At 39.2% G+C, this 20,605-nt stretch overlaps 1 protein-coding gene across 5 annotated transcripts in view; it reads right to left on the bottom strand.

Annotated features, from left to right (window-relative positions):
• The window catches only part of LOC120417976 (zinc finger protein 768-like), a 92,828-nt gene that overhangs the window by 6,642 nt on the left and 65,581 nt on the right, over window positions 1–20,605 (bottom strand). For 3 of the 5 annotated variants that reach the window (XM_052709113.1, XM_052709114.1, XM_039580214.2), the window contains 2 exons: window positions 2,797–3,442; window positions 1,893–2,715 (listed from right to left, as the gene is read on the bottom strand). In XM_052709113.1, the coding sequence (XP_052565073.1) occupies window positions 1,893–2,715; window positions 2,797–3,258 (1,285 nt within the window). In that variant the 5' untranslated portion in view covers window positions 3,259–3,442. The remainder of the gene's footprint in view (window positions 1–1,892; window positions 2,716–2,796; window positions 3,443–20,605) is intronic. The other 2 variants (XM_052709116.1, XM_052709115.1) reach the window with 1 other exon arrangement.

The raw sequence follows: 20,605 nt of genomic DNA, 5'->3' as shown, positions 1-20,605 counted from the left end.
TTTATGTTACATCCTAAAAAACATGCTTCATATGTAATTTTTCTGTAACAACTTGAAAAATATTTCAAATCTGTAGGAATTGTACTCATAAAAACGTTATTTAATCCACCTAAAGGTGGTTGGTGCCTTCCTCGCATATTTCTATAGAAATGTCTGAGATCCGGCCTCAAGAAAAGTTTATTAAAAAAAACTTATAGTACTTATAGCTATTGATAGGCTTCAATCTTTTGGGCTTGTTGGAAAGGTGTTTTGCTAACCTATCCAACGATGGGTCGCATGACAGATCCGGACAACTTTTTCATCAAAATATTTGAGATCCGGCCTCGAGCGAGTTGTGGCGCTATAACCATGGCAAATAGTGTCCAGGGCATTTGTGGAAATACAATGTCCCATCCCTGAGGGTCCCGGAGCACCAAAACTTCTTAGCATGGTGCTCCCAACGATTCATTGCTTTTTCAAATAGGAACGTGAGCGGGGGATCCCCACGTTTCTTCCTCCCCTGTAGATTCAGAACTGTATTGCTGTCTGAACATTCGTGTTCAAACTCAATCCAATTCAACGAATCATCTTTGCGGTGAACTTTACGCAGTTGGCCTGGCCGCTTTAACGTTTGTGATGTTTCAAAGCAATTTATTGCATTGGGGCACTGCAATTGTTAATAATGACAAGAGGATGCTAGGCGTTAATCAACCTAAGGCATTTTCCAGGATGCCCTCGAAAGACTGGCTGCGCTAGGGTTAGATTAGATTAGATTAGATTAGATTAGAAAATATTTGAGATCCGGCCTCAAAAAAGTGTATAAATCACACTTAAGTGCTCACAACTTTTGATGGGGTTGTCAGATCTTTTGAACGCGTTGGAAAGGTCTTTCAAATACCTTTCTAACAATATATAGCATGACGGGTTTTCTTACAAAAACCACCCTTTTATACAATATTCCAAACTACGGCCAAATCGTTTTTTAGCATAACTTTTGAAGTACTTTTCTAAACTTCATAATATTAACTAGGGTCTTGTGGGACCCCAAGACGGATCAAATGAGACCAAATCGGTCCAAATCGGTTCAGACAGTACGGAGATAATCGTGTGCATATTTTTCGGTGCACGGACTTACAGGCATACACACGCACAGACATTTGTTCAGAATTTGATTTTGAGTGGATAGATATACGTGAAGGTTGGTCTACGAGGTCAAATAAAGAAGTTCATTTTTCGAGTGATTTTATAGCCTTTCCTCATTGAGGTGAGGAAGCAAAAACGTAACAAAAAAAATTTATCTGGTGATATCCCATAATAATTGGTGAAATTTATTTGCATGTAATTTTACATGAAATGTAAAAAAAAATCAAATTTATTTTAAATCCAGGCGGTTTACACGCAGTTGGATTACTACTTTTTACAGCTGTCTAAGGGTTATGTGTTCCCTATTTTTCTCTGCTGATATCAAATGACTTTTCTTATAGAGGTGATGTGCTTGCGTTTTTTCGGATCTTGTGCTTTCTTTCAGCAACGTATCCTACAGTAAAATTGCATGAAATGCATGCAGAACAGCATGACATTTAATATTTTCGTAACACATGTCGAAATGATGCATTTTTTTTTATTCAAAATAAAAACTTATTTGGAATAAAAATAAGAATTAAAATTTGATCGAATAACAAAAATGATAAAAAATACCCGTACTAAAAGTACAATGTGATGTAACGACTTATGTGAGAACCCATATGGATGACCCAAAAAAGAAAAAGAATTTCAACCGATTTCGTTAGCTTTTCCAGCAAAGTAGTTTGGTTAGAAAATAGGAAACATAAAAAGAAAATAGAAAATAGAAGTAGATAGAAGGAGGAAAGAAAGAGGAGTTAGCAATAATCAATAATTATTCGATCGCTCGCCTTGGTGGGTGCGCACGTGCTGATTCAAAATGGCCTTTTGACGGAATTTTTTGCCACATTCCGGATACGGACAGCCGAACGGTTTATCACCTGAGTGAATTCGGATGTGCTGGTTAAGGATGGCCCGCTGCCGGAAGGCCCGCTGGCAGAACGGACACACGAAGGGTTTTTCGTTCGCGTGGATGCGCAAGTGTTGCGTCAGGTGGGACTGCTGGCGGAACCGTTTGCCGCACTCGACGGCGGGACAACCGTACGGCCGCGAGTCGGTGTGAATGCGTTCGTGCTGCAGCAGGGTGCTCTTCTGCTTGAAGTCCTTCCCGCAGGTCAGACACTTGAACAGTCGCAGGTCCGAGCCCTTGGAGCTTTTGTGGTGCGGTCCGTTCGGTCCGGCGGAACTCCCGTGGTGGACCTGGTTCCCGTGAAGTAAGTCCGGCATGGTGGCGTACTGTTCCAGCGGGTTACCTTGCTCCATGCCGGCGGGCATTCCCGACAGCACGCCGGACTTGTTCAGATAGTGGTGCAGCGGGGTGAATCCGGGCGGGGGTAACATTGCGCCTTGCGGACCGTGGTGGCGCTGGGCGTAGTAACTCAGTTCGGGTTGGGGTGGTTCTGGGAAGCACTGTTGCTGCTGCTGTTGTTGTTGGCCAGCGGGTTGAGGGGGACCTCCTTGAGCGGGTTGGTTTTGTTGAGCAGATTGGTTGGATTGTTGTTGTTGCTGTTGCTGGTGCGGGTGGTCATTGCTTTGCGGTGGAGAACCATTTGTTTGCATTTGTTGTGGTCCGTTTTGTTGCTGGTGGACGTTTTGCTGTTGCATGGTTTGAGCCTGAAGCAATTTTTAATAATTCAATCAAAATGATAATGTATAAAAATATTATAAAAAAATGTATCTTGAGAAGGAAGTTACCTTGATGATACCCTCCTCCATTTCCGTCGTAGAAGGATTGTTGTTGTTGTTGTTATTGCTGTTGTTCCTTGGGTATGGACTTGTGGCAGGACTGTGCAGTTGGCCGTTGGCTTGTTCGCCCGGTTGCTGTCCGGGTCTACTCTCCTGGTTCGGAGGACTGTTGGGAGTTTGTTGCTGAGGTTGCGGAGCTTGTTGCTGTTGCTGCTGCTGGGCTAGTTGCTGCTGTTGCTGATGAGCTCCGTTATGGTTCGGGATGTGAGCATTTTGCTGCTGCTGCAACGCCGGATATACTTCTCCGCCGCCACCTCCCCACTGCCCTCCGGCCATTCGCTCGGCAGCTTCCTGGGAGTCTTTGTACAGCACGTACGGAGTGTCCTGCGAGATGCAGTACATGATCTGTCGGGGCACCTTGAGGCCGGCCGCCAGACAGGCCGCGAACGAGGCGGAGAAATTGATGGCCATTTTGCAGAGTGTAACGAGATCTAGTTTGAAAATGCTATTAGAACGATCTCATGGCCGGGAGGGCGAGATTCTGAAGTGAGTCCTGAACACCGGCCGGGGGAAGCAAGCTACGAGCCACCAGTCGAGTCGATTTAGTGAGGGTTCATTTTCGACAAAGCTGCGACGACGGTTGGTTTCATCAAGTCTGCAAAAAAGAATGGACAGAAAACAAACAAAGCGCCATCAGTATCAGTGCAAAAATGTGCAATTCAACATTCCGGAAACAGCCCAGGTCTGCTATTGCAAGCGTCAAACAATGATAGCGGCCCCAAATTTCAATGGATGTATTCCCGCCCATATTTGGCGTGTTTTACATCACTCATATTGGATCAATACATGTCCTTCTCTGTGCCGCATGTCCCCTCTGTTATCAATTCGAACACTCAACGGCTCGGAATGATGCTCCTGTTCAAATATGCGCTATCTACCGCTGGATTCTTTGGGATTTTGGTGTCATTATTTTTAGGTAATTCAATTTATGAGACTGATTTATTGACTTTTTCAAGAGATCAGTTCAGATCCATCGCTAGCAAATAATTTAAAATTATTTAGGATTTCTGATCAGCCCGGGAACATGTTGACAGCTCCCATACAATTTGAGCGTACCCCGTTTCGGGGCCCAGTGGGCCTAAGATGGCGGCCTTCGATATTATCTAGCCAAACTTTTGAAAAAGTTAAAATAAATATAGTTTTTGCCTTGTTTTGGTATAAAACGACAAAATAAGCATTCTGGAATCATTTTCTTTAAAAACTTGTTTAGAGATACGCCACGTTCAAATATTAGTCTAGAACAGTTGAAGTGAGCGTGCCGCGAAAGCCGTCACGAAAAAAAGTTTCCTATGCAAATTTTGAGTTGCGTATTTGATGGGCGGACTCCGACGAGGCCCACTTGCCATCTGTCGGTGAATACGCGCAACTCACGAAAACTGTCATCTTAGGGTCCGGTTGTTTCTGATGCCTCCCGAGCAGCGATGCTATGAGGAGCACTAGAAAATTGCATTCGAAAAGTAGTTGTCGCCCATCCTTTCAATCTTAATATATTGGATTTTTTTGTAAACAAAAAACTACTTTTCATTTTAAAATGAACTTTTAAATAAATAATACTAATAATAAGAAACTGAAAAATTTAAAATAACGAGCTTCCCAGAGACCACCAAGTCCTTTTATTGTGAGGGAATTTGGTACCTGAAAAAACATCCGGAGCCCACACGTGTCGAGCGGAAAGTGTCTCCCAGCCCAACTCCCCTCCTCCCCCCAAGTGGGACATGAACAAAAAGTTTTTTTTTTGTTTTCGTTCAATATTATTTCAGGCCCGTGCGCCACCGCCAGGTATCCTCGCGTTATCGCCGTTGCATACATCATAATTTTTAATGATTCCCCCGCCGACGATGTGCAACTTTGCTTGTCAACAGCATCGCAAAGCGTCGTGTGGAGTCGCGAGCGTTGTGTATGTGTGCGGTTTGGTGATGGTGGTAAAGTTTTGGGCATCTGAAGGGGAAGGATACAGTTGGTTTGGTGTTTCCAAAGATCAGATAAGTTGGAGGTTTTATTTGCGTTATCAAATTGATCTTAATAAAACATGATTCTATACATTTTAAAACACAAAAAAAATCAATGAAAAAGAAATTGGTTCAGTTGACAGAATTTATAATACATTTCCTGCATTGTTAGGAATTATTCTTTCGTCGAAAGCTTTTTATGTTGGATGCCAAACAATTATAATTGTGTAAAAAGCATTTGCCAACCATGTTTTCACAGAATAACATCAGTTCATTTTTACTGACAGTGTTTCGAAATCATATTTTTCAAAATAATCACGTACGCAAACGAAAAATTGTTAACACTTAACGTGGAGACTTCCAAAATTTTCATGATTTTTAGTTCAAAGATATAAATTTTGCGTCGCTTTCAATATTTGGACAAAATTCCTTCTACAAATTGTCTAGAATAGTGCCCTACACAAGCTAATACTTTTTGGTAACGATTATCCTATTCCTTGTGAAGGTGGCTTCAAGAAGGCAACAACCTGCACATGCTAATTAATTTTGGTGCATAAATTCGTTACATTGATTTAAATACAGAGCATTTTAGAGTGATGATTAATTTTCTTCAAAAATTACCAACAGCTTAACCTTAACCATGTTCAGGGAAATTTTCATAAACCATTTTTTTGGTAATTGAAAGATTCAACATTTGGTACCCAAAAAGTATATGAACAATTCTGGAAATTAATTTTACTTGTATTTTTTTATTTGGCTCAAACTTTTAGAGGGCCTTGCAATCAAAACTTACTTTACAGATTTTTTGACATAGTGCCTAGTTTTCAAGATAAAGTCACCGAAAATTTGATTGCAGGGAAATATTTGCAGTTTTTCGATTTTAAAAATAGTGACCATAAGTATCTTATAAAAAAAATTTAAGGTTCAGAAAAAAATCTATCAAATTGTCTAAGAAACATTGAAGGTAGCTGGTAGCTGAGATACAGCGGCTTGAAGATAAAGAAAAGTCTCACCCAAAAAACCTTCATTTTCTAATGCCGATGCCTCAGCAACTGTAACTAGTGGTTCGCCGAGACCTTTCTCGATGCAGGGACTCTACAAAAATACCTCAAGGTCGGCACGCTTATCCACACTAACTTTGACGGATACAGGAAAACACTACAAGTTACTAAACGAAACACCACTTTTATTCACGGTTTGTGCACACTTTATTCTCCCACTTTTCTCCTACTAACTTTCCTCCTTCTCCTAACCTCAAACTGTCCCACTTTCTTATTCTATCTGACCTTTTCTTCTGCTTCTTGGGGCCCCACCAGCTCGGCGTCGTCACCTCTGCTCCATCCACCAGCGATCTGGGTTCGACCGTCGGCTTCGGCCGCGGTCTCGCATCCTGGTGCTTGGTAGCGGTTCTCGTCGCGCGCTGCGTGGACCCATCCGGTTATCCTGGGCTCTTCCCGATGTGTTGACGGATCGGGACTTCGGCCGGTGTTGGCGATTGGCCGGAACATTGCCCGTAGTTGAGCGCCAGGACGTCGGACATTCCAGGGGGTTGTTGGGGTTCCACTGGTCATCTCCGGGGCATCCGGGATGAACCTTAAACAAAGGTTGAGGGGTCCTGCTCTCCGACTGACTCAGGCACTGTCAGTCTGTTCGGTTACGGGTCTTCCGGGCAAATAGACCGAATCCCGGTTCTTGCCTTTGCAAGTCATCTCCGGTATTGCCGCCTACCAGGCACCTGTCATCCGCTGCTACCAATCGGCTACCAACGCCTGTAGTCTCGTTCTAGTGGGGTAGCAATCGTGGGGGTATGGAACTGGCTGCGTACTGCTAGGGTGTCTTGGCTTTTGTTTGCCCTAGCCAGTGGGAGTAGTGAAGCTCCGCCCAATAACTTAAGCATTTTCCTGCATTTTAGCACATATATTTAACGCGAAACAAACAGAGCCACAGTAACGATTGGGTCAGGAACTGCCATCGGTTACACTCTCCCCCAGTTCGGGAAAAAAAATGTTTACAAAGTAAATATTTTTTTAACTCACAAGATCACAACTCTAAACACACGTACCTCTGAACCTTGACATCGTAAAATAACAAACGCACGGACGAATTCACACTAACCGACGGTTGCTCGCGAAATGTTTCACTCATGCTGTACTAGATCGTATCATCCATAAGAAAATTTGTGAAAAACACTTAATGCGAGACTAGTACTACAATCGGTATCGGGGTCATAAGGCTTCAACGATAAAAGAGTCACCTCCTCCATCTCCGCGCAGTTTAGCAGGTTGTACCTGTGTACTGGCCATCAACGTTTGTTCAACTCCGGCCTCCAGCGATACGATGTTTGAGTTTTAATCTCAGTCAAAGCGATCGTGAAAAGTTTCGTTACTATTTACAACAAAATTTAACAAATTACACATTAAAATAATAAATAAGGAATAAATTAAAATAATATTTACAAAACTGTACAAAAATTTACAAAAGTTGGACTTTCCGTGTACTCTCATGCAATATCGCACACAAGTCCTTATCAAACTTCGTTCTAGTACTTCATTTTTTCAAGGTAATCTTATCAACTGCTTCATTGTGTGTGTTATTGATGTTCGGGAAACTTAGATCTGTCAAACTATCTGTCACTGTCAAACAGATTTGTTATGAAATGAAATGAAATGTGATGATGCATGGCATGAAAATTATTCTGATGTAAGTATCGATGAAATATTTGATAAAAACATGAGTCATTTACAAGTAAACACTCTCCAAATCATGAGATACCAACATGCTGGTCAAGTGCTCGCTTGAGAAATAAACTCCAAAGTTTTTATCACGTAACTCATCAAGTGAAAACGAAAACAGGTTCATAACCTCAAGTTTTGTTTCAATGGAAAATGATTGGATAATTATGTCTGATTTAATTATGTTGCGATTTGATCTGATTATTATTTCTTCGTATTTTCCCGAGACACCTGATTCTTGTTTTGTTCTACTTGTTCCAAGAATTTATGTTTATGGCAAATTGTGTGTGTTCTATGATTTCCCATTATGTTTCTATACTTTCATGCAATTATCTATCCAGAGCAATACCTCGTACAAAACAGTACATAATTTAATAAATTAACATGCAACAAACTAAAATTTCAATAAATTAACATTCAATTCAATATTTACAACATTTTTACAAACTCCACTCTTCCGGATGAGTTTTGGAGTAACATTTTACCTGCCTTTCAGGTGCGAAACTTTTGGCATTAGCGATAATTGGAACAAGGCGAGTCAATCTAGAAGAGGTATTAACAGACATGACTCCCTAGAACCAAAATCCACCAAATTTCTTTGAGCCAAACTGCTCTAAAAGTTGCCCTAACTCGAGGCACAACTACAAACACAAATTTACAGGTTAGATCAACTATAACGCAATGCAAGATCAAACACTTATTAACGATCAAGCACGCAGTTGCATCTACCGTAACATTGTCGAACTCTGTCTCACCATCTCGTCAGATGTTTTTGTGAACAGGCTCTAAAACTTTTTCTCTGGATCCAACTTTCAGCATATCAGCTGTTTAAATGTCCTACGACAATAACTTTACTTTTTCTCCTGCAGGTTTATTTTTGCTACTCTCGGCAGCTTTAGATCCGGAACTTAGCTGCAACTACCTTAGTCAGTGCTGAGCATTGACGTACGTGGATGGACAGAATAGTACTTCTAGAAGAAATATTAACAGAAGGTGACTATTTGCCAAACTGTACTGCTCTTACCAACGTAAGGTAATTCAACTAATTCCTTCTCTACTTTTAGGGTATATTTGGCCGTCAGCGCGTACCACCCTATTTGTGGACCTTCGTCCCATAACATCTTACACACAGGTAAGACAAACACCTACAAAAACAACTTCACACACAAACACAAACGATCTTCATCGTCCTTCCTAGACTAGTACCACATAACGATCCATGGCATCTCTGTGTTGGTTTGTCCACTACTACTGAAAGTTCGACGAAAGACGAAATATTAACTTCATCGATTCTCAGTGTAGTTGACCACACACACAAGAGACCCAAAATGATCTAATCAACTTGTTTGAGGTCTGAATTAGGTAACCTAGTACTGCGACACTCTGCCTCTCCGAGCATCAACATTCTTCTCCAAAAGAGAACACATTTGGTCATCTCGACCACAACAAAACTTCAACCTCCTACTTCACATTAACTCCAAATTTGAACAAGGTACAGAAAAGTCTAGGAATCTTAATAAAAAGAGAACAGATTTTCTAAAATTTTGTTCTTGGGTTAAAAACTTGTCTCATACACAACAAACTCACATTTGTTATGCAGAAACCTACTACTAACTCTCTCATACTCGTAGCGACTCTCACTACAACATAACTTCTCTCACTAAACGCTCTCTTCTCCTGAAAGCTCTCAAAATTGTTCATGTTTCTCCACTACTGATGTTCAATTCTCTCTCATTTCAATGTTTTTCTTTCACGCTCTCTTGCATTTTCTCTCAGGGGGGTAATTGGGTGGGAAAATCGGTGAAATATTTCACCATTCCAGTACATCATTCATTCATCATTCAATTACTCATATTCATTCATTCAATCACTCACAACATACAATTTAAAATTCGTAAAACTTCACAAAATTTGATATATTTTTGCTAACATTATTTTTCTATATTTCCAGATTTGCATGCTGTTTTTCATCACAATACTTTTGGCTAAATCAACGAAACGGTACCAAAATCCGCTCGGACTGCCATCAATCAAATAATTGCTGCTGCATTCACTCATCAACCAACTGATTCATCATAGAAACTGCGTTGGGATGGCCAACGTGAAGAATTTTGATAAAATTTGAAAAGAACTACCTAGTGACACGATTTTGCACGTTGAAAAATAATTTTATAACCTAAAATTTGTTCACGCTCGATATCTAAATGAGCTTTTTGGATTGTATATCACAGTTTAAGTTTTTGAAAAATAAATCACTATGGTTTTTGCTGTCTTTTCATTCCCTCCGACCAATAACACAAACACAGAAACAATTTAAAATTTGACTAGATTTGCAACTCACTTTGTAAACGATCGTTTTTTCATGCTTTTCACATTTAACTTTTGGACAACAGTAACCCCTCTAACATAAATGAAAATTTCGTGTGCATTGTAGATTAGAGTAGCTTCAATCACTCACTGCTAATCATTATTTTAAGGAATCCGGGCAGTTTTCCCAGAGACCTCCGTGGGTGTTTAGTGTACTCAAGTGATCCCGAACTGTACCCTCAAAGCTAGCTGGTAAGACTAGTTTATGTTGGGCGCCAAAGTGTAACTAGTGGTTAGTCGAGACCTTTCTCGATGCAGGGACTCTACAAAAACACCTCAAGGTCGGCACGCTTATCCACACTAACTTTGACGGATACAGGAAAACACTACAAGTTACTAAACGAAACACCACTTTTATTCACGGTTTGTGCACACTTTATTCTCCCACTTTTCTCCTACTAACTTTCCTCCTTCTCCTAACCTCAAACTGTCCCACTTTCTTATTCTATCTGACCTTTTCTTCTGCTTCTTGGGGCCGCACCAGCTCGGCGTCGTCACCTCTGCTCCATCCACCAGCGATCTGGGTTCGACCGTCGGCTCCGGCCGCGGTCTCGCATCCTGGTGCTTGGTAGCGGTTCTCGTCGCGCGCTGCGTGGACCCATCCGGTTATCCTGGGCTCTTCCCGATGTGTTGACGGATCGGGACTTCGGCCGGTGTTGGCGATTGGCCGGAACATTGCCCGTAGTTGAGCGCCAGGACGTCGGACATTCCAGGGGGTTGTTGGGGTTCCACTGGTCATCTCCGGGGCATCCGGGATGACCCTTAAACAAAGGTTGAGGGGTCCTGCTCTCCGACTGACTCAGGCACTGTCAGTCTGTTCGGTTACGGGTCTTCCGGGCAAATAGACCGAATCCCGGTTCTTGCCTTTGCAAGTCATCTCCGGTATTGCCGCCTACCAGGCACCTGTCATCCGCTGCTACCAATCTGCTACCAACGCCTGTAGTCTCGTTCTAGTGGGGTAGCAATCGTGGGGGTATGGAACTGGCTGCGTACTGCTAGGGTCTCTTGGCTTTTGTTTGCCCTAGCCAGTGGGAGTAGTGAAGCTCCGCCCAATAACTTAAGCATTTTCCTGCATTTAAGCACATATATTTAACGCGAAACAAACAGAGCCACAGTGACGATTGGGTCAGGAACTGCCATCGGTTACACAACTAATGATCTGATTTTTTTTACGAAAAAAATATTTTTAATCAAGACTAACATTTCAAATGAATGTTTGGCTCTTTTGAAATTTTATTCTTCATTTCAAAATAAAAAAAAACTAACTTAATCCACCTGTGTGGTTGATGCCTTCCTCACTTTTTACCAACAATGGGTAATATGAGTGGTTTGGACACATATTTCAGCTATTTTTTTAGGTCCAGAAAAATAAGTACACAGATATAACTTAAGTTGTCATAACTCGAGACAGGGTTGCCAGATTTTCTATTATGTGGACTCGTTGGAAAGGTCTCTTGATAACCTAACCAACGATGGGTCGGATGATGGTTCCGGACATCGTTTACATGCATTTAAGTGAGATCCGGCTTCAAAAAAGTGCATAAATATCACTAAAGTGGTCATAACTCGAGACAGGGTTGCCAGATCTTCAATGTTGTGGACTCGTTGGAAAGGTCTCTTGATTACCTAACCAATGATGGGTCGGATGATGGATCCGGACATCGTTTACATGCATTTAAGTGAGATCCGGCTTCAAAAAAGTACATAAATATCACTAAAGTGGTCATAACTCGAGACAGGGTTGCCAGATCTTCGATGTTGTGGACTCGTTGGAAAGATCTCTCGATTACCTAACCAATGATGGGTCGGATGATGGATCCGGACATCGTTTACATGCATTTAAGTGAGATCCGGCTTCAAAAAAGTGCATAAATATCACTAAAGTGGTCATAACTCGAGACAGGGTTGCCAGATCTTCAATGTTGTGGACTCGTTGGAAAGGTCTCTTGATTATCTAACCAATGATGGGTCGGATGATGGATCCGGACATCGTTTACATGCATTTAAGTGAGATCTGGCTTCAAAAAAGTACATGAATATCACTAAAGTGGTCATAACTCGAGACAGGGTTGCCAGATCTTCAATGTTTTGGATTCGTTGGAAAGGTCTCTTGATTATCTAACCAATGATGGGTTGGATGATGGATCCGGACATCGTTTACATGCATTTAAGTGAGATCCGGCTTCAAAAAAGTACACAAATATCGCTTAAGTGGTCATAACTCGAGACAGGGTTGCCAGATCTTCAATGTTAAGGACTCGTTGGAAAGGTCTCTTGATAACTTAACCAACGATGGGTCAGATGATGGATCTGTACATCGTTTACATACATTTAAGTGAGATCCGGCTTCAAAAAAGTACATAAATATCACTTAAGTGGTCATAACTCGAGACAGGGTTGTCAGATCTTCAATGTTGTGGAATCGTTGGAAAGGTCTCTTGATTATCTAATCAACAATGGGTCGGATGATGGATCCGGACATCGTTTACATGCATTTAAGTGAGACCCGGCTTCAAAAAAGTACATAAATATCACTTAAGTGGTCATAACTCGAGACAGGGTTGCCAGATCTTCAATGTTGTGGACTCGTTGGAAAGGTCTCTTGATTATCTAATCAACGATGGGTCGGATGATGGATCCGGACATCGTTTACATGCATTTAAGTGAGACCCGGCTTCAAAAAAGTACATAAATATCACTTAAGTGGTCATAACTCGAGACAGGGTTGCCAGATCTTCGATGTTGTGGACTCGTTGGAAAGGTCTCTTGATTATCTAACCAATGATGGGTCGGATGATGGATCCGGACATCGTTTACATACATTTAAGTGAGATCCGGCTTCAAAAAAGTACATAAATATCACTTAAGTGGTCATATCTCGAGACAGGGTTGCCAGATCTTAAATGTTGTGGACTCGTTGGAAAGGTCTCTTGATTATCTAACCAATGATGGGTCGGATGATGGATCCGGACATCGTTTACATACATTTAAGTGAGATCCGGCTTCAAAAAAGTACATAAATATCACTTAAGTGGTCATAACTCGAGACAGGGTTGCCAGATCTTCGATGTTGTGGACTCGTTGGAAAGGTCTCTTGATTACCTAACCAATGATGGGTCGGATGATGGATCCGGACATCGTTTACATGCATTTAAGTGAGATCCGGCTTCAAAAAAGTACATAAATATCACTTAAGTGGTCATAACTCGAGACAGGGTTGCCAGATCTTCGATGTTGTGGACTCGTTGGAAAGGTCTCTTGATTATCTAACCAATGATGGGTCGGATGATGGATCCGGACATCGTTTACATACATTTAAGTGAGATCCGGCTTCAAAAAAGTACATAAATATCACTTAAGTGGTCATATCTCGAGACAGGGTTGCCAGATCTTAAGTGTTGTGGACTCGTTGGAAAGGTCTCTCGATTACCTAACCAACGATGGGTCGGATGATGGATCCGGACATCGTTTACATGCATTTAAGTGAGATCCGGTTTTATGTGAAAACACATTTTTATACATAACTTTTGAACTACTTATCGAAACTTCAAACAATTCAATAGCGATGTATGGGACCCTAAACCAAGTCGAATGCAACTGGTTCGATCAAAATCGGTTCAGCCAGTGCTGAGAAAACTTGGCAAGATTTTTGAACACATACATACATACACACACACACATACACACACACACACACATACACACACACAGACATTTGTTCAGTTTTCGATTCTGAGTCGATATGTATATATGAAGGTGGGTCTTCGAGCTTTTAATAAAAAGTTCATTTTTAGAGCAGGATTATAGCCTTACCTCAGTGAGGAAGGCAAAACTATGTGTGCAATATCATAAACATATATTCGTCGGCGTGCCTTCCAATCAACGATGATGTAGGGAAGACAACCAAGCAATACGACTTGCTTGTCGCAATAAAATTCGACTTATATTTCTATCAAAAACTATACACATAAAAAAGCAAAACCCGCGTAGTAACGCTGCTCGAGATCGACTCTAATCACTTGACAAAATGACATAAAAACACGATGAATTTTACAAACAAACCGCGTGGCTTCGCTGCTTACAATCGACCGAAGAAAAGACATAATTCTCGTTAATCACTCAAAAAATGAACGCCAAAAGCATAATCGATCCTGCCAAGCAAAGGCGTGGTCCCGCTGCCTGCAATCGACTCAAGAATGCGAAACATAAGGCACACATATAAAAATCACTTTTCTCTACACAGAAAAAAAAATGATGGTATTATTCATCAGGAAATGGTGACAGATTTTGTTTAAAAAAATGATTAATTTTACCCCAGAAAATTACGATTTTTTATCAATTTTTGATGAATATTCATCAGGTTTACATTTTTAAACATTTTTTATGTAATTTTACTCAGAAAAGAGGTAATATTCAACCCATCAAATTTTCAACATTCCAAAATTCAACTTTTTTTTTTCTGTGTAAGAATAATTATTTTTCCACCATTTCTAAAACAGGATTTTGAATAACAGCTTTTTGAAAATAATTGCATGTGCAACCTAAAAATTGTAACCAATTAACAACAGCGAGTTTTTCACCAATGTGTAACAGGTCGTATCGAGGTGCTCCGATTTGGATGAAACTTTCAGCGTTTGTTCGTCATACATGAAATGAACTCATGCCAAATATGAGCCCTCTACGACAAAGGGAAGTGGAGTAAAACGGGCATCGAAGTTTGAGGTCCAAAAACCCTAACAAATCTTAAAACAGCTCGCATTTCCGTAAAACTTTATCAATTCCAACTCTCGTAGATGCATTTGAAAGGTCTTTCGAAACACTTCAAAATGGGCCATAGACATCCAGGATCGGTTTGACTTTTTCTCATAGCTTTTGCAAATTATTGTTAAAAATTGATCTTTTTAAAACCTCAATATCTTTTTGCAACAGCCTCCAACACCCATACTCCTGTAGGTCAAAAGATAGGTAATTATATGGACTATAAGCCTACGGTATTAACTTTTTGGCCAATCGCAATTTTGTCATATATGGAATCCTAGGAAAATTTCACATTAGTTATATGTATTGGAGTGGTAAATTTGATTTAAAAAATAATTAAATAAAACATTTTTGAAAAAAAATAATTGATTTTATTTACCCTGCGATCAATACGTCAAATGCTGTGTCAAGTAGGCGAAAACCTGTTTCACCCCTAATCCAACAAATTGTTAAAAACTATTTTAATTCATTCTAAATGACAAATTTAAAACTCCAATACTTCTAACTAACGTGAAATTTTCAAAGGATTCCAAATATGACAAAATTGAGACCAAAAAGGGCCGCTATGGAGGCCTACAGGGCAAAAACTAACGTTGTAAAATGTTTGTTGTAGAAAAATCGAAAAACTATGAGAAAAACAGCGATTGGCCAAAAAGTTATGACCGTAGGCTTATAGTCCATGAAATTCCCTAACTTTTGACCTAAAAAAAAATCAATTTTTAACAGTAATTTGCAAAAGCTATGAGAAAAAGTCAAACCGATCCTGGATTTCTATGGCCCATTTTGAAGTGCTTCAAAAGACCTTTTAAATGCATCTACGAAAGTTGGAATTGGTGAAGTTTTACGGAAATGCGAGCAATTTTAAATTTTTTTTAGGTTTTTTGGATCTCAAACTTCGAAGCTCGTTTTACCCCACTTTCCTTTGTCGTAGAGGGCTCATATTTGGCATGAGTTCATCTCATGTATAGTCAAACAAACGCTAAAAGTTTCATCCTAATCGGAGCACCTCGATACGACCTCTAGAACAAACCGAGCAGAATTTACAAATACTGCCTCTTAAGTGTTTTTTTTTTATAAACTGAACAATCTGTGCAAAATCTGAAACAAGAATTCAAGTTATTTGTAAGTGATAAAAATCTCATGTTTTTTCCCTTTTTACTTCAAAAAAGTGTCACCCTTTGTCACCTAGTGTTGTGAAAAGAGATCGATCTTTCACCGGGCATTGGATGACGAATGTTTAATATTTATCCAATACAGTTTTTTTTGTTTTCATCATTTATTGCAGGGGTGCTCAATGTTTTTGGATGCCGTGCCAATTTTGAAGCTCAAATAAGCTTGCGGGCCATGTGTATAAAATTGGTTAAATATAATGAAATTACGTTATATAAACGTAAAAGAATAAAAACTACATCTATTATTTCTTTACATTTTTGTTTTTTAAACATTTTCGTTATGTAAAAATAATAGAAAGCGGAAAATGACAGTATTCCATCAGTTTTGTTGATATAATTGTTTTGGGTATTTGAAAAAAGGTAATTAATTGAATGTACTTGTGTTTTCATTTGAATTTTAAGTATTGTCTATATTTTGAAAATGAAAACATAAAATCAGATCAATTTATGCTACGGCATAATTTTATCTTTGAATTGTTACACTCATGAAAAATGGTTCAATTTTTTTTCCAACAATAAGGCCGATGCAAATATTTAAAAAAGATTTTGTCCCTCAACTCTGGCCATGGTCGAGGGGAGGCAAAAAAAAAAGAAATATGAAAATTGGAAATACTAGCTAGAATATTCAACATTTCAATGAAAAAAAAACACAATTAGATTTGCAATCATAATTTTCAAAATATGTAAGATTCGACAAAAAAAATATATTTTTGCGAAAAACACTTTTTGTTGTTTATCGAAAGTGCGCAAAAATTCAAATAATTTTTGAATAAACCCGAGCATGCCCAAAGTGATTCTAAACGCAGAGGAATGCATTTTAAATGGATTTCAGCTGATTGCACTTAAATAACAAAAGCTTTGAAAAATATTTGCAACCGCCTTATTCCTCCGATTTAAAATTTTGGTCTGTCTGAATCAGATGGTAGTCAATCAGTTTCGTTATCCAACTGTCATGAGTTCGAATCCCGAGGTGAAATTTGAGGTAAAATTGTGCAAAGTAAGTTTGAGGCTAAGTTTATTGAAATGGTCATAATGACTTTTTAGTTAATATGTAATGGTTATATTTTTGCTATTATTACAGCTTTATAAAAAAAGCAAAACAATCAAAATGGTTATGTGTGAAGGAAAAGGCGGGAATCGAACCCGCGCCCCATAGTAACTTAGGGAACGACAGCCGAAGCCGCTAACCACCGCGCCACGAGGCCCTCCCAGTTTTATACCTAAGTCGAATTTGAACGTTTCATTAACAGTTCCAAAAATATTTGATGAATATTTTGACAATATTTGAAATAAGGATAAAAAAAATTAATCATGAGCTTAGTGCTAAAAGTTTAAAATAATGTTTAAAATTATTTTACAGATGGTCAACGGGCCATTTTACTTGATCATTCAAAATAGGTTCGCGGGCGACAAAATATCACATCGTGGGCCACGTTTGGCCCGCGGGCCATACTTTGGTCACCCCTGATTTATTGGCTCCTCACTTCCCGAAATAAATCCCGAATCCACCCTCACCAACATGATGCCGGTGCAGGTGCACCTTTGTTTGAAGCGCTGAAGTGTTTGTGTGTGTGTGCGTGGCAAATGAAAAATGAATCAAAATATGCACGCTGCCAGAATTTATGGAAAAAAATATTTCAGTTCTTTCCTGGATCCAGTATCGCACACCGGTTGTCGTCGAGCAGAGCAGTTTCTGTTCGGCAGTCAGCCAGCAGCAGTTATGGAGTCATTAAAGTTTATATGTAAATATTAAATATTTGAAATGCACATGCGTATTCGGAGCATGGCAATTGCATTTCGGGTAGAATGCAATGACTAAAAAAGGAAACGAAAATAAAAAATACTTTTTAAAAGAGAGACAAAAATTTCCCATATTGGCAGTGACGGAGAGCTTTCGGGAATGATTCGTCAGAAACGACACCGGCGCACCACTACCACGCCACATTTGATATTGGGATTTTTGCTTCGGATGTGAGTGTCGTGTTAAAAAATAAGCTCATTTTATACCTTGGCTGATGGATTGGTGGCAGTTTGAAGTGAATTTGACGAAGAGTAGAGTTGTTTGGCATTTTTGCATCCGTACAACGATTTAAAGCAATGTGGATGCTAAAGTCATTTTCATCAATATTTAAATTTAAATTTTAATTTAAATGAAAAGTTCATTTACGTTGACGTTACGTTAGACAGTGTTGACAGATCAGTGAGCATTCCTAAAATACGTTATTTTAAATGAGACTTTTGATGTACAGAAATAATATAAAACCGCGGCATTTTCTGATTAAATAAACTCAAAACACTGTAGATTAACAGTCAAGTTTTATAGATAGTAAGTTAACAATAAATTTCATCTTAATTGCGATTAACTTTTACATTATTAACAGCATTCTATAACTTACATGAAATTTGTAATAATACTCCAGGATTTATTTTTTACTGTTAAAGTTACAAATTACCCCAGCGTTACATTCGAATGACGGTTCGAATGTTTTGACGCTGGGCTCGCTGGGGTGCATTGACTTTGACTTTGTCAGTTTTTGTAGCCACAGAATTTGATGAAATTGATGCGAGAGGTGGCCCAAAACATTGATTTTATAAAGTGGGGATGGGGTGGAAGTTCACGGACACAACTCCGAAAATTTTATTACACATTTGTTGGTGCTGCACGCGCCAGGTTCAAGCCCCAAACTGCAAAACGAGAGGAAATATGTTTCAAAGCTCATAACAAATAAATGACAGCCAGTATGGTCCTATTGGAATGGTTGAGCCCTTTTTATTTATGCATAAACGTGGTGCATGATTTCTCAATGGTTTATGAATATTGAATAAATCGCGTCGTCAGAACTGCGTGCGCCAGCGCCTGATGAGTTGTTGATATGAAATTTGAATGTCATTTCGTACTGAAGGGAGGAAAAACATCCGGATGGCGATAAAAAAATGGTCCATTTCAGCCTTCAACGACCAATCGACGGGATCCCATTTGTTTGGATAGACTTTCGACCAGCACAAATATATATATAAAACATCAGCCATTCGGCAACCATTCGGAACCTTCCACAAATAGAGGCAGTGCGCGCGGGATGAAAAATAAATCACCTTTCATTTATAATGAAACATTATAAATCTTTGGAGTCTCGGTTTGAGATTAATGGCTCGGGCTAGAACGGAGAACCGTAATTCCTGGGGATGAATGCACTACACCATAATGGCTCAGCTCCCGACAGGCAGTGCATGTGCCTGGAATCCTTTCCGTGAGTTCTTTGGGTCTACAACTCAAGGAAATTGTTTGAAATATTGAAACAGACACAGGAAGTAATCTATGCGTTCCAGTTTTGCACGTGTTAGGCTGCGGGAGATGACTCTTTGTGAAATATGTATATCCAATATATAAAAATACTATATATGAGCGATTCTTAGATTGAATTAATGTTGAAATTGTAATATCATTATGTCAATTGATCATTATGCCAGATGGGAAACATAACTTTTTGTTTCAAGATCCTAAATATTTCTAAGGAATGGGTAATTCTGGGGAATGACCCACCCTGGGGAGTAGGATTCTTGGAAATGGCGCACTGTTTGTTTTAATCTAGATCTGATTTAATTTTTGTTAAATTCACACAAGCATGCCCGAGCAGCGGTAAATAACACGGGAATACCAAATTTTGGTATTACTTGGGCAAATAACAGGGACCAAAATGTGCCCTTGGTTGCCCAGTAATAGATGGCAAAATACCATGAAATCATACCAAAGTCTAGTATGTGGAAGGGCACAACAATACCAAACCATGTTATTCCAAGGGTAAAATAATACCTCAAAATAGAACCATTTCAATACCAAGTTGAGGTCTTCTGGATTTTTGAACATTGCTTGAATACCAAAACTTGGTATTGTCATGGTTTTAATTTTAGGTATTCCCGCGCCCTTGGAAAATCATATTTTGGTATTCCTGTGGTCTTCCACATACATGATTTTGGTATGATTTGATGGTATTTTACCATCTATGGGCAACCAAGATCACATTTTGGTCGCTGATATTTGCACAAGTAATACCAAAATTTGGTATTTTTTTTGGTGTAGCAGTTGCAGTTAGTGAAAAAACGGAAATGATCCATATGCAACAGCCAAATCTACTCACCTGATGATTCCATGTTGTTCTTAGTGATATTCTTCACCACACCGAATGCATTTGTCATTGATAAACGGCTTGTGCATGAAGTTCTTGAAGATTCTGAAAAATAACAAGATTGAAAAATAAGTGTTATTAAAATAAAACTGGATTTAAATTCACCTAAATTTAATAATCTGTCGATTGACTCGTTTTTCAAAGTATTTGGTTTTTTTTTTCAAGTCATTTTAGCGCAAAATTTATTATCTTGTCCAAATTGGTAAAAAATCCCATAGTTTCAGAGAAAATTGATGATACCTTTCAATACCAAAATAATACCAAAATGTGCCATCCTGACTTAGAAAATTTTCAACAATTTCAAGTCATTTCTGTAGGGGGTATATCAAAAATGTTTAAAATCAAGTTTGAAATTTCCGGTTTTCAATGAAAGCATTCGCTTTGAGACATCATTTTAGTGCAAAATTAATTATTTTGTCAAAATTGGTCAAAATTTTCCCATAGTTTCAGAGGAATTTGATAAAACACAGTAATACCAAAAGAATACCAATATGTGGTATTCGACCATTGACAAATTCTGCAATTTTGCAATATCAAAACAATACCTTAAATTGGTATGATACCACATTTTGCTCTTGCATAATCCTCAAGACAAA

This window comes from Culex pipiens, chromosome 2, assembly GCF_016801865.2.
Source record: "Culex pipiens pallens isolate TS chromosome 2, TS_CPP_V2, whole genome shotgun sequence".
Taxonomy (NCBI): Eukaryota; Metazoa; Arthropoda; class Insecta; order Diptera; family Culicidae; genus Culex; species Culex pipiens.
This window is presented reverse-complemented; position numbering and strand designations above follow the sequence as displayed.